General features: G+C 44.8%; 2 protein-coding genes across 2 annotated transcripts; both read left to right on the top strand.

Moving 5' to 3' along the window:
* Positions 1-2,510: 2,510 nt before the first annotated feature.
* Positions 2,511-4,400, top strand: JR316_0006188 (uncharacterized protein; the record flags this gene model as incomplete). The annotated part of the gene is made up of 1 exon (XM_047891937.1): positions 2,511-4,400. One exon carries the CDS (start codon positions 2,511-2,513, stop codon positions 4,398-4,400), a length of 1,890 nt encoding a protein of 629 aa, XP_047749286.1.
* Positions 4,401-10,804: 6,404 nt separating this feature from the next.
* JR316_0006187 (uncharacterized protein) lies at positions 10,805-13,238 on the top strand (the record flags this gene model as incomplete). The annotated part of the gene is made up of 3 exons (XM_047891936.1): positions 10,805-11,621; positions 11,675-11,971; positions 12,358-13,238. 3 exons carry the CDS (start codon positions 10,805-10,807, stop codon positions 13,236-13,238), a joined length of 1,995 nt encoding a protein of 664 aa, XP_047749285.1.
* Between the last annotated feature and the right edge of the window lie 1,745 nt (positions 13,239-14,983).

Genomic DNA, 14,983 nt, shown 5'->3' with positions numbered 1-14,983 from the left:
AGCCTTCAAACATTTGTTACTGTATCCACCTGACCGTTGCTTCACAGTCACGACACGCTTCCGATCAATATATCATTTGGAATGGGCATTCGCGATTCTTTGTATCTGGTAATTTAAATTTCACAGATCCTCATGCTTCTTAATCTATTCACATTGGTTCTTAGGTGTTCCAGGGCCAGCCTATTCATGTCATTAACCCGCAGAAGGTCGAGAATCCGATCACATTTTCGACGGGCATGGTTTATTGCAGGTTTCATAGTCGTATGTGGCCTGACATTTGGGGTGCTATCTTCTGCACTTTGTCGTCTACCTTCTCAATGCACGGATAACACCTGCATCTGTCACCCTCTTCACATTGTTTTAATTTTTGCATTTACAAGTTAGTTGTAACATTCTCTGTCCTCATGCATATGATCTCACTTTATACTTGATTAAACACAGCTGAAACAATTCTGGGCTTATTTTTATTTCACCATATATGGACTGTTCAACTTGAAGAACCTTTGGCATCACGTTTAGTCCTTAGCTTTCTGACCTGGCTCATGGGCAGTGCCATCTTCCTGTCAATCTATCCATCGCGATTTGGATATAACAGACATGTAATGGCATACTTGCTCCATGCACCAGTAAGTTACCACTTACTCCTACCATTTCGCAATTTCAACTTTTTTCAGGTCGTCATATCAACCTTGCTGTTGAATATCCCGGTCATCATCGAAAAGCTCCTTTATTATTTTCGTTCGCAGGAAGGGGTTGATCAACGCACAATGACATCCCTCACAGAATTGTCGACTTTGACCGTCATATCATCTTGCAACGATTCAAGAGATCCTTCATTTGTTGCATCGACAAGCAGCCACTCATCCCTTACTCATTCAGCCTTGCCATCGTATCATACGGATCCGGAGCAGTCATAAGGTTGTACTGGTCCTACATAGCTGGATTAGTAAACATGCGCAGGTTCCACGCTCATGTCGGTGACAAGTTGCTATACATTTACTATACGCTGAATAGACCTTTTACCATCCAATCTAGCTAATGCACCAAACTGTAAGACTATTCATCACATGGTATGTATGATTTGTAAGGTTAGATGGCGTGCTTACCTAGCATGGGAGGGTATTTTGCAGTGACACTAATTCTTAGTTCCCCACCGCCCATGGAAAGTTATCAGCAACGCCACTCTGCGGAAATATTTTACGATACAAGATATGAATGAGAAACAGACAAACTACTAGCAAACTTGAACAGATAGAAATAATAGAAAATGAAATACGCAAGGTAGGAAGATGATTATTTATAAACCAGAAACTTTAACGGCTTTTCTACACATCGTGCAGTTGTGTTATGGACGTCTCCTAGCACGCTAAGCATTCAGAACAGCATCGCTGTTAACTTCCTGACCTAGGCATCTTCTTGAACAAATGTCGAAGAACTTGGAATAACTTGACGAGAGTTTAATGGCAGGTCGGGAGAACTAGCTTATGGTTCACGAGTTAATTGTAGAAATGGAGGTGGCTGGTTGTTTGACTAACGTTGATGCTGCGCGCGCTGTTGTACCCCAGATTTTGATAATTATCGCATGCATCGTTATATATCACAACAATTTCAGTAGAAACCTTGTAAAAAAGCCTCCAAACCATGAATATAGTTTGGCACCTGCTTCTGGTTATATTAGGATGTTATAATTGCAATCAACAAATATAGGCGGGCATCACTTGTAAATCTAGTACTCCGCCTGATACTCCGCCTGACTTACAGCAGTACCTCTTGTTATCCGCATCATCAACGCACGCCCACGACTACAGAAGCTCTTCTGTAGTCCTTGCCTTGGACACCCCCCAATCCCGCTTGATACAGAAGGTCTTCTGTATCAATTCTGGGTATTGCATTGGGCGACCACCCGCGTTTGCACGCCAACTGACTACGGAAGCTCTTCCATAGCCAGACGCGTCGTAGACTCCATTGAACACTACAGAAGCTCTTCTGTAGCTTTCTTCGCTGGCCATAACGTTCAAGACTACAGAAGCTCTTCTGCAGCCTTGTTCTGTTCCAGCTCGCGATAACAACTCTTTGTCTGCGTGCTCCAACACCAAAACCACTCTGACACGCAGTGCATTTGTGTAAGTTTAGATGCTATTCCTCCCCGGTCTGTCAGATAACTAATATGGGCGGCTCTTAGATTGTTCTTTATGCCAAACCAAGCACCCATCAATTGGTCGGAAGGGTCGGCATTCATTCAGAAGGGCACAATCTATGCGTCACCCAACTCCAAGTGAGTGGTCCTCATCCCCCCTCCCAACCAGGACTTTAAAGAGGTCTTTGCACGCAAATTCACATCGACAGATGCGTCCCTGCACGACCTAGAACTGGAGGGATTCAAGCAACCCATTCGGTGGCATGATTCATATGGATGGATGGCTTTCTTTCCACTGTCGCCCTCTTTTGTGTCCTTGCCGTTCGAATTTCTGTGCTGGAGTCCAAAGTTATTTTGCCATAGGGATGGCCAGATGAACCCACGGGTGCCAAAGCAACCGCCTACCTGGGCCATGGACACGCTGGAACAACGAAAATGGTACGACTGCGAGGTCAATTTAATCCTGGTGGCTGAAAAAGTGCGCCTGTGGTGTCGCATACCGGGGACGCCACCACCAGTCCCGCAAAGCTTGGGGTACATGCTTAAACATCGCACTGAGGAAGCCGCCTACCGCAGTATCAATGCCAGCCGGAATGCTTTCATACTATGGATGGGGTACCTGTCGTATCTCTGCGCCCAAAGTCGTCGAGAGGTTCATTCAAGACATATCAAACATGATCCTCGAAGTCCCGTCCCAGCATGGCATCACAGGCTGCGCTCCGAACACCCAGAAATTACAGAAGCATGGCTGGATGGATTTTACAACTCCAATGTCTATTCATACGATGCCAAAACACCGCGAGCTGGTATTGTCTATGATTGGACTAGCACCCACCCGACACGCCCCCCTGTCGACTGGTTTCTGGAGCACTCCATTCCAGTATATTATCCATGGCGCATACAGGAAGAGGAGTTCATTGTTACTCATCTCAATGTGAATCCACACCTTCAGCCCCCGCATGACCTGTTGGCTCAGCTGTTGACTGAGTTATTTGAGTCCATGGACGTCTCTTTCGCAGCCGCTTTTGCTCGTAAATTCTTCAGCCATGTTCATCCGACCGAAGGGCTAACCATGAAGGTCCTTGGAGACAAGTATTCGCGAACTTTGGTGTACTCTATCCTGAGCAACCATTTTGCCCATGACCCCAAGGCACTGGATAGATACATGTCCAGACCATTCGAAGAAATGGAGGCTGCACTACAACAGAAAGACGAGGAACAGCGCAAACTCGCCATTGATAGTGCTAACCTGCCTACGCTGCACATGATTGAATTGCCACATGGAAACCTAAGGCTGCTCTCGTCAGTACATGATGACTGGGATGCATACTGGGCTGCGCGGGTCAGGGAGCGGCAGAAAATTTTGGCCACAGAGACTGAAGAAGAGAGGATAATACGGTTGAACCGTGAGACAGACCCGCCCATCAATCAAACTAAGGTGTTTGTTTGGAAAACTCTAGTATCCACCGAGGGGTCCAGTGTTTACCTGCGCCAACACATAGCCAAGTCGGCACATGAACGGGAGGAGACCGCGCTTGGAGCTCACCAAAAGGTCTATAACGGAGTCAAGAATGAATGGGACTTTTGTAAGCATTTGCTTCCACCCTCGGAGTTGGCTGGTGCATTTGTGCAGAAGGGCCACCATGAACCGCACAGAGGGCGTTACGAGACACGCCAGCCTGGGCGCGGCAGACTATCACGTCCCGCAAAAATAATCAGACGTGACCCCAGCCCTCAGCCGGCCCCGTACGATCGGGAAGATACGCCATGGTACGACACTATTGAACCGGACCCCACCCCGATGACAGTAGGAACGACAACCGACTCGGGTGGTTTGACGAGTATCACAGTTGACACAATGTTGGTAATGCCACTGTCATCCTCTGTGTCTTGCTCAGGCCCTTCATCTCTCCACGGTCCGCCAGTTGCTACCTCGACCCACATGTCGCCAATAACCCCAGATGAATCCAAGGGGAGTTGTAAGCGGGGCCGACCTACCACCCCACCACCAACATCCCTTGGTCGACGCAGGCGCAGCCTCGACACGACACTTCCAGAAAGCTCAACACGGTCTCGTCCACGGCAACGACGTGTTCGACAGAGCCCCTCGCCAAGAAGGGAAATGGACTATGGCAAAGATTGCGAGATGGCGTCCCCTGCGGAATTTGTTCAGGGTCGAAGTGCAGACACGGCCTTATCCATGGATGCGCCAGTGTCAGGGCAACACTATAATCAGTATGACAAGGCCACCAACAAAGATTAAGCAAGAGAAAGAGAGAGAGAGAGCAGAGGGAGAGTAAAAGAGCAAAGAGAGAATAAGAGAGTGAGAGAGATTCAATGGTTCTAAGAGATCACACCAATGATAGTGGATATCCTAAGAGATTGAAGCTGAAGCTACAGCTACCTACAAGTCCAGTATTTATACTCTACAGCTATTCTAGAATATTCCCTACATTACATCATAAAGGAAGGTTAAAGAATAAAAGTGACATCATATACAAAAAGGATGAGTAAGACTAGGAATCATATAGAATTTACTAGAAAGAAGTGGAGCAAGAAGGCTGTGATGAAAGAAATAAACTATCTAATCAGATAATTGATAAGATAATGAAAGGATAAGATAATTCTGTGAAGATAAAGAGGAAAAACTAGAGAAACCCTGACATCACCCCCTCTCTAAGGCACATTTTCCACAATGTGCACATGGATGGGTTAGTTTAGAGGGTTTAAGAAGAGGAGGAGGTTCAGTAAAGTTAATAATAGGAGTGAAAGAAAGTCTATCAAAGGTCACAGCAGAAATCCTTCTAGGTGCTGAAGGATGTTTGGCATGGAAGTCCTTGATAGCCTTAGAAGCATTTTTCAAATGCTCTGCAGGCTCCCAAGTGCATTCTTCATTAGGATAGTTCTTCCACTTGACCAAATATTGAAGTTTGTTTCTAAAAAGTCTGCTGTCCTTGATAAATTCAACTTCCCACTCAGGATTTTCTCCTTGAATGACAGGAGGTGGTCTAGAAGGAGGCTTTCTTCCTACAATATCTGGGTGATAAGGTAGAAGTTTAACCACATTGAACACTGGATGAATTTTCATGGTAGATGGCAGCTTAAGCTCATAGGCATTAGGGCTAATAACTTTGGTAATTTTGTAAGGCCCATATCTTTTATCATCCAATTTCTTGGAGGGCCTATCAGTTTTGAGGTCTTTGCCATCCAACCATACCAAATCCCCAACTTTGTACTGAGTTGGAGTACCTCTGTGTCTATTATAGAATTTAGCCATATCATCAGCAGCTTTTCTAAGTGCAGACTCTGCTTCTTTCCTGGCTTCTTCCATATTTTTCACAAAGGTATCCACAGTGTCCATTTTACTATCTCTAAGGGGTTCAGTGCCCATTCTGGGATGTCTGCCATTATTGAGCATGAATGGTGTCTGCCTGGTTGAAGCCTGAACTCTATTGTTATAAGAGAATTCAGCTAGAGCTAACCATTCAACCCAATCATTTTGTCTATGGTTTATAAAGAGTCTAAGATACTGCTCAATTTCTTGGTTAACTCTTTCAGTCTGACCATCAGTTTGGGGATGGTAGGCTGTAGATGAGGCTGTCTGGATACCAAGTATTGAGTTGAGTTCTTTCATAAACCTTGAGACAAACTGTGGACCTCTATCACACAGAATTTTAATGGGTAAGCCATGGTGTTTCCAGACATAATCTCTGTATAGTCTGGCTGTCCCTTCAGAAGTGACTTCATCTGTAGTAGGGATAATGTGGATCATTTTACTAAGTCTATCCACAACCACCATAATGGCATTATACCCTTGACATTCTGGTAACCCCATAATAAAGTCCACAGAGATGCATTGCCAGACATCAGAGGGAATCTCAGTAGGAATTAAAAGACCAAGAGGTTTGGCTGGAAAGGTTTTGGTTCTGTTGCATCTATCACAACCTCTGGTATAGGCTGCAATAAAATGTGACATTCCTGGCCACCAATAATTCCTAGAGACTAGCTCAATTGTCTTCCATTTCCCTGGATGTCCAGCAATGAAGGCATCATGGTGCAGTTCCACAATCTTTCTTCTAAGATCTTTGTCCTTGGGAACATACACCTTCCCCCTATAGAGAATAAGACCTTGTTCTTCTGACCATTCCTGTCCTTCAATCTTCTTGGTAGAAGATTTCTTGAGCTCCTGAACTGCCTTGACCACCTTTTCATCCATCTCCTTAGCTTCTCTAATCTTCTTAAGAAGATCATTTTCTGCACCAGTAATGGTAGCATGACCCTGCTTGAGAGCCTGGATTTTAAAGTAGGAAGGTTTGAGGAGAACTACATTTTGGTTATCATTCTCCCCCTTTTTATGATCTGGTCTCCTAGACAAAGCATCTGGCTTAAGAGATCTTTTACCAGGCCTATGATGAAGAGTAAAATCAAATCTGGACAGGAAGAGTGACCATCTGGCTTGCCTTCTGCTGAGCTTTTGGGCAACCATAAAGTACTCTAAGTTTTTGTGGTCTGTCCAAATCTCAAAGGAATGTTGTGTTCCTTCAAGATAATGTCTCCATTCATCTAGTGCTCTGATAATAGCTAGCATCTCTTTGTCATGGATCTCATAATTCCTTTCTACTTCAGATAGACTCTTAGACATAAAGGCTACAGGATGCCATTTCCCATCTGATCCTTCCTGAGATAAAACAGCCCCAGTAGCATAATCTGAACTGTCTGCTTCAACTTTATATGGCTTGTTATCATCAGGGAAAATCAAGACAGGTGAAGAAGTGACTTTCTTCTTTAATTGGTCAAAGGCTTCCTGCTGTCTAAGACTCCATCTCCAGACTGTTCCTTTCTTTATCAATTCATGAAGGGGCTTAGCAATGTCTGCAAAATCCTCTATGAACCTTCTATAAAAATTAACAAATCCCAAGAATGATTGGACATCCTTGACATTTTCAGGTTCAGGCCATTTAGAAACTCCCTCTACCTTGACAGGATCCATCTCAATCCTGCCTTGTGAAATGATTAGTCCAAGATATTCAATCTTTTCCTTTTCAAATTCACATTTCTCTGCTTTAAGGTAGAGTTTGTTCTGTTCTAAGATTTGCAGAACTTGCTTGACTACCTCTCTATGATGATCAAGAGTCTCAGTGAAAATTAAAATGTCATCCATGTAGACAATGACAACATTTCCATCAATGAGCTCAATAAAGATATCATTCATCATAGTTTGGAAGGTAGCAGGACTATTGGTTAAACCAAAGAACATGACCAATGGTTCAAACAGCCCTCTATTGGTTCTAAAGGCTGCTTTCCATTCATCTCCCTTTTTGATTCTGACATTGTTAAATCCCCACCTAACATCAAGTTTGGTGAAGTATTTGGCTTTGCTGAGTTTGGTGATGATGTCAGAAATCAATGGAAGGGGGTAGGAGTTCTTGATGGTCATTTCATTCAGTTTCCTATAGTCCTGGACAAGCCTAAGAGATCCATCCTTCTTCTTGACAAAGAATACAGGGGAGGCCATAGGTGACTTGGAGGGTCTAATCCTGCCAGACTTCAGATTTTCCTCTAAAAAGGCATCAAGTTCCTTTTGTTCATTGGGAGAAAGAGGATAAATCTTGGATCTGTAAGGTTCAGAACCAGGTTTCAGCTCAATAGCATGATCCCAAGGCTTTCTGTCTGGTAGCCTATCAAAAGATTCCTTTGAAAAAACACCTTTAAACTGATGATAGTGCTTAGGAACAGTTTCTTCAAAGGTTTTCTTAGGGGGATCAGCTTGCTGATGAGACTCTTCTGCTAATCTTTGAGACATAGTAGAAGTAGCATTAATAGACTGCTTCTGAGGATGAAGGTATGAGATAAAAATTCTATCCTCAGGCTCAATCTCAGAATTAGAAGAATCTTCAATAGAATCATCTTCTTCTTCATCAAATTGAGGGAGTTTCCTCCTTTTGACTGCAGCTATTCTCTGCCTCTTTCTTCTGGCTCTTTTGGCTTCCATTTGGCAGTCAGAGGGACATCTAATAAACTGGACATCCCCTGTCTTCCAATCAACATCTGGATTATGGTGCCAAAGCCAAGTATGTCCAATGATAGCAGATTTGTCTCCCAAGTCACAAACAGCAAAGGTGGCCCTTTCTGTATGGTTTTTGTGTACCATAATTAAGTCTACTTCCTCATGGATAGAGCCACTCTTGTTGAGAGTACCATCAACATTATAGACTGGAATGGCTCTAGGAAGTTTCCTTGTGTTGAGATTATGATACTTCACAAAACCAGAATGCAGAAAGAGGCCAGTAGCTCCAGAATCAAGCAAAGCATCAACAGATAACCTTTTCTCTGTGTCCATTGTCTTTAAGATGACAGACAAATGGGTAGAGGTTTTAGGATTATGGTTGAGGATGTAGATCTTTTCAGGGAAGGTAGAAAGAGTGGAAGAAGAAGACATGATTTCTGCACCAGAATCTGAAGACTGAGGATCAAGTCTGTCAATTTCATTTTCTAGTACATTAAATCTATTCCATTGGGACATGTCTTTCACCAATGGTGCTTCTAAAAATTTTTCTTTTCCTCATCTTTCTGCTCCTTGCCTTCCAAGATTAATTTCCCAAAGTAGTCAGCCAGTTCTTCATGGGTCATAGCATTGATGTTAACTGATGACCTGCAGTTTACAGCCTTATGACCAGGCTTTCTGCACTTGAAGCAAACAATTGGCCTAATTGACTTCCATCCAGAGTCAACCTCCATGGGAACTACATCTGGTTGCTTTGCCTGAGCACCAAAGGTCCTTGAGCTGCTGTTGGAAAAGACTGGAGGATTTGGAGTAGGCTTAGGAACAGCCTTGGGAGTTGGGGCTTTAAGGAAGGGAGAAGAAGAGGAGGAGGAAAGAGACTTGGTAAAGGCCTCACTCTGTCTCCACTGCCTATCTAGCCTAGTACTCCATTTAATCCATCCATCCAAGGTTTTGGGCATGTCAGGAACATAGTAGACTGCATTCCTGAGATTTTCATTAAGCCCAGCCTTGAATTGGTCTACCAAAGCAGCATCATTATACCCAGTATCTGAGATCAGAGCCCTGAAGCTAGCAACATACTCATCAGCAGTCTGTCTGCCTTGCTTGAGCATGTGCATTTTATGCTTAGCTGTGTTGGAGGGGTCTGGATCTGCAAACACTTCCCTAAATTCATAAACAAAGTCAGCCCAAAGACCTTCTTGGGACTGAGCATTGTCTATTACTTTAGTCTTCTCATATGCCCACTTCCCAGCAGTACCTCCTTTCATATGAGATAGAGCACAAATAACTTTCTGAAAGTCATCTGTAATCCCTTTCCCATAGAAATATAATTTAAGCTGACTGAGGAAGTTTTCTGCCTTCTCCATAGAACCATCAAATGGATCTGGAGGTGAGACTTTAATGGCAGAGTGTGAACAGGAAGGGGCAACATGAGGGGTAGGGAAAGAGTGAATATCTAGAGCAGCAGGTGGTGGTGGTGGTGGTGATGGTGACTGACTGACTGGTTGCTGAGGGTGTGGTGGAGTGGATAATGACTGCTGCTGCTGTCTAAGAAAATTCAACTCTTGGGTAAGGAGCTGGACCTGATGCATGAGCTCTTCCACAGAAGGAGTGGTGGGAGGCAATTGGGAGGGGTCCATGTCCATGGGTAGGGGTAGGTAGGCTCTCTGATGTGTGTGTGGGAGAAGCTATCTACTGAAAGTGCCCTTGAAACTATACTAAGTATTCTAAAAAAAATATCTATCTACTGGATACCCAGTTGTCACACCACTCAGGGCTCTAAACCTAGGATCACAGGGTTACTGGATATTTCCTAGACCACCAAAAACAGAACACTAGTAGGACTGTGTCTGCCCCAACAGTTGGTATCCCTATCTACTAAGTTCACACACAGCACACAACAGAGAGTAGGAAAGATGATGAGCCAAAGGTCTTGAGGAAAGGTCTTGAGGAGGATGTTGAAGATTGGTGGAGATGTAGAGATTGGTAAGAAGATTGGTGAAGAGGTTGATGAAGAGGTTGGTGGGTTGGAAGTGGAGGAAGAAGGTTGAAGTAATGGTGTTGAAGAGGTTGAAGAGGTGAAGAGTTTGGTGTTGAAAGAGAGATGGTGGAGTTGTCTTGAGAGAGCTTCAATCTTCTGTCAGGGCAACACTATAATCAGTATGACAAGGCCACCAACAAAGATTAAGCAAGAGAAAGAGAGAGAGAGAGCAGAGGGAGAGTAAAAGAGCAAAGAGAGAATAAGAGAGTGAGAGAGATTCAATGGTTCTAAGAGATCACACCAATGATAGTGGATATCCTAAGAGATTGAAGCTGAAGCTACAGCTACCTACAAGTCCAGTATTTATACTCTACAGCTATTCTAGAATATTCCCTACATTACATCATAAAGGAAGGTTAAAGAATAAAAGTGACATCATATACAAAAAGGATGAGTAAGACTAGGAATCATATAGAATTTACTAGAAAGAAGTGGAGCAAGAAGGCTGTGATGAAAGAAATAAACTATCTAATCAGATAATTGATAAGATAATGAAAGGATAAGATAATTCTGTGAAGATAAAGAGGAAAAACTAGAGAAACCCTGACAGCCAGATGCGGCTGGTTTGGAACAACAAATCAGGCCCAAGACCATTGGAACGTGGATGACCCCTGACTACAACATGGTCAGATGCCTGCGACAAGCATATGGGTACCTGCCCAACACCAATACGAATCTACCATTGGCACCTTCGGATTGGCATGAATTAGTCGAAACCTTCGGTTTTCTAGGCGCACATACCAAAGAGGTTGGTCTGGGCGATCAGCAAGGAATTTATCAATTTTACTTCGCTTGTATTGAACCGACCAGTGTGGAAATGCCGGCCTCACTGTCAGATCTCAACAGCTACAGTGTAACTGCACTTTCTCATATTTTGGATCTCTCCCAAATACACCGACCACACCCAAACTTTTATGTTTTTGAAGAACCTCGAGCAGAAAATGTTGACTGGAAATTGGCTGTTGAGACAGCGGAAATTGCTCTCTGCGTCTGTCGCCTCAAGCTGGAGCACTCATGGGCACGCATTGACACGCTGGCCAAAATGCTACTTGAGAGAGGAGTGCCCTGTCGTACTGTAACGGGCCTTCACATGTCAGGACGAAGCACTACTGTGCAGCAACAATATACTCCTCGATCTGTGCGGCCTACGGGATATACTTTTGGCCTCGATGACTTCGAAACATATCGGTTTCAATGCGAGAACATAATCAAACACCAACCCCATGGTCGGGCCGCTTTACTGATGGGGGGATTGATTGGGAGGATAGCCAGTGAATACCTGAGTGTGGACCGAGCACTCAATGGCCCCTCGCGGGAAATCCTGGAGAATCGTCAAGGTTTCGTGCTATCTGCAGGCAACACAAATTGGTTCTATTGTGACGACCAACTTACGGAAAATGAGCTGGCTATTATTTGTGGGACATACACGTTGTACACAGGTATTTTGTACTTGACCCTTCCGAAATCAAAATACTAAAACGATATTTCTTAGCTCAGACAGGACAAACCACCGTGAAATCTTGGTTTCCTCCAGCCAACTTGTGGAAGGTACCTGCCACACAGAACGGAACGCAGTGGGTCGAATGGACCCCTACCAACGAAGCCTGGTATCTGGAACGTGTGGAGGCCATCCTCACTCGCCAGGCCCAGCCCTTGACAAGAGTGCAATGGAAAACAATGTTGCGCGGGACCCCTCCTAGTCGCAAGCTGCAGGCTTCGGCATCTCAACGGGCTCAGGCCTTGATCAACGCTCATGTTTCTGTGGTACCCTCATTTAATGGTGCCCCAGGTTTGTAGTTACAAATGCATTTGTGAGTCTTTTGTAACCTGGAACTGACCGCTTTCTGACCGATATTCTTAGACGTACACGTTTTTTTTTCTTGCCCCGTATGTCAAATATATATCTGTTTTGGTGTCTAGGATATCGATCGCACGCGTGAGATTTATAAATTAGGATAGGCAAGTAGTCCAAAATATGATAACGAAATTATGAATATATATATAAAAAGAACAGCAAGCAAGGGAGTGGAGATATAGACACAAAGGGAAAGCATCTCTCAGACCTCCTCAAACCTCCTGTACCCTCCCTGTACCCTTCCTAGGCCCCCTCTGCCTCTCTCAACCCTCCTCATCCCCTCCTGCGCCCTTCCTAGGCCACCTCTACGAGGTAGGAAGGAGAAGAGGAAGAGGGGTTGGTGGGTACGTGGGGTGCGGGTGCTGGACCGAGCGCTTTGGATATTTTGCAGGGCAAAGTGGTGTTTTATGATTGTGATGAAGCGATTTTTGACGAGTCGTCGGAGGAATCCTCTTCAGAAGAGGATTCGGATGACGATGCGAGGAGTACGAGTATGAGCGCCGATGTGCCCAGCCCACACCCGCGGTTTATGGGCAGGAGGAGGGCGCCGAGGCCGCCTGCTGTGAGGGGTTTTCTTTTCCCTTCCAGGTCGAGCACCTTCTGCGCAGGCACCTGCACACCCTCAGCGCGTCCATCTCCAGCACTGGCAGCATCGCCGATGCCCCGCCACCTTCTGTGTCGTCCGCATCGATCCCCGGATTATGGCAATGTGATAAAGAGCAGTCCGTTTGGCGCTGGGCGGTTGGGTCTTGGACTGGGCTTTGGCCCGTTGGCGGCGGGGAGTGGTGCTGGTGGGAGTGGGAGTGCCGGTTCGACGAGGACACGTGACAAGCTCGCGAAACGAAGGAGGATCACGATGGGCGGTGGATCTACGATGTCGTCGCCTTTGATTTTGCCGTTGGGCAGCGCGGGTGTTGGCGCGAGTGTGACGATGCCTGGCTCGCCGTCATCTGCTAGTTCGGGATTGGGGTTTAGTGCACAGTATCAGCAGCAGCAAGCACAGACTCAGGCTCAGCAACGGCAACAAACGGCAACAGCAACAAAACCAGAAGAGCCGCAAAGAGCAGCGTCGGGAAGCGCAAGAGCAGCGGTTTGCAAGGTGGATATGCGGGGGCGGGCACATGCCGCACACCTGGATGCTAAAGCGAAGTATGGTCTGCGCGTCGACGTGTGCCGGAGAGATAAGATTAGATCCAACTGAGTTCTCACGGTTGATCCAGCAAGCTTATGACTTTGCTTTCCTTCACAATGTTCCTCAGTGTTCACAACCATTTTACCTGCTGACAATGTTACGTCAAAACATACTATCACGTTCTTCAACTCAATATCGCCCACAAGTCATCTGCATCATGGCCTCCAAGAGCAAAAACGTCGATTTCCCACGGCCCCTGATTTCGAGGCGTTGGCGGATCGCGTTGGAATCTTGTCATATTGTTAGCCATGACAAGCCTGTACGCGTGACCTTCGTGATGCATTGTCGCCCGTGGAACAAAGGTTATCGAACTGCGTCTCCCTCCTCTACCCATTTGTCAGGGCAACACTATAATCAGTGTGACAAGGCCACCAACAAAGATTAAGCAAGAGAGAGAGAGAGAGAGAGCAGAGGGAGAGTAAGAGAGCAAAGAGAGAATAAGAGAGTGAGAGAGATTCAATGGTTCTAAGAGATCACACCAAAGATAGTGGATATCCTAAGAGATTGAAGCTGAAGCTACAGCTACCTACAAGTCCAGTATTTATACTCTACAGCTATTCTAGAATATTCCCTACATTACATCATAAAGGAAGGTTAAAGAATAAAAGTGACATCATATAGAAAAAGGATGAGTAAGACTAGGAATCATATAGAATTTACTAGAAAGAAGTGGAGCAAGAAGGCTGTGATGAAAGAAATAAACTATCTAATCAGATAATTGATAAGATAATGAAAGGATAAGATAATTCTGTGAAGATAAAGAGGGGAAACTGGAGAAACCCTGACATCACCCCCTCTCTAAGGCACATTTTCCACAATGTGCACATGGATGGGTTAGTTTAGAGGGTTTAAGAAGAGGAGGAGGTTCAGTAAAGTTAATAATAGGAGTGAAAGAAAGTCTATCAAAGGTCACAGCAGAAATCCTTCTAGGTGCTGAAGGATGTTTGGCATGGAAGTCCTTGATAGCCTTAGAAGCATTTTTCAAATGCTCTGCAGGCTCCCAAGTGCATTCTTCATTAGGATAGTTCTTCCACTTGACCAAATATTGAAGTTTGTTTCTAAAAAGTCTGCTGTCCTTGATAAATTCAACTTCCCACTCAGGATTTTCTCCTTGAATGACAGGTGGTGGTCTAGAAGGAGGCTTTCTTCCTACAATATCTGGGTGATAAGGTAGAAGTTTAACCACATTGAACACTGGATGGATTTTCATGGTAGATGGCAGCTTAAGCTCATAGGCATTAGGGCTAATAACTTTGGTAATTTTGTAAGGCCCATATCTTTTATCATCCAATTTCTTGGAGGGCCTATCAGTTTTAAGGTCCTTGCCATCCAACCATACCAAATCCCCAACTTTGTACTGAGTTGGAGTACCTCTGTGTCTATTATAGAATTTAGCCATATCATCAGCAGCTTTTCTAAGTGCAGACTCTGCTTCTTTCCTGGCTTCTTCCATATTTTTCACAAAGGTATCCACAGTGTCCATTTTACTATCTCTAAGGGGTTCAGTGCCCATTCTGGGATGTCTGCCATTATTGAGCATGAATGGTGTCTGCCTGGTTGAAGCCTGAACTCTATTGTTATAAGAGAATTCAGCTAGAGCTAACCATTCAACCCAATCATCTTGTCTATGGTTTATAAAGAGTCTAAGATACTGCTCAATTTCTTGGTTAACTCTTTCAGTCTGACCATCAGTTTGGGGATGGTAGGCTGTAGATGAGGCTGTCTGGATACCAAGTATTGAGTTGAGTTCTTTC

Source organism: Psilocybe cubensis, chromosome 5, assembly GCF_017499595.1.
Source record: "Psilocybe cubensis strain MGC-MH-2018 chromosome 5, whole genome shotgun sequence".
NCBI lineage: Eukaryota > Fungi > Basidiomycota > Agaricomycetes > Agaricales > Agrocybaceae > Psilocybe > Psilocybe cubensis.
This window is presented reverse-complemented; position numbering and strand designations above follow the sequence as displayed.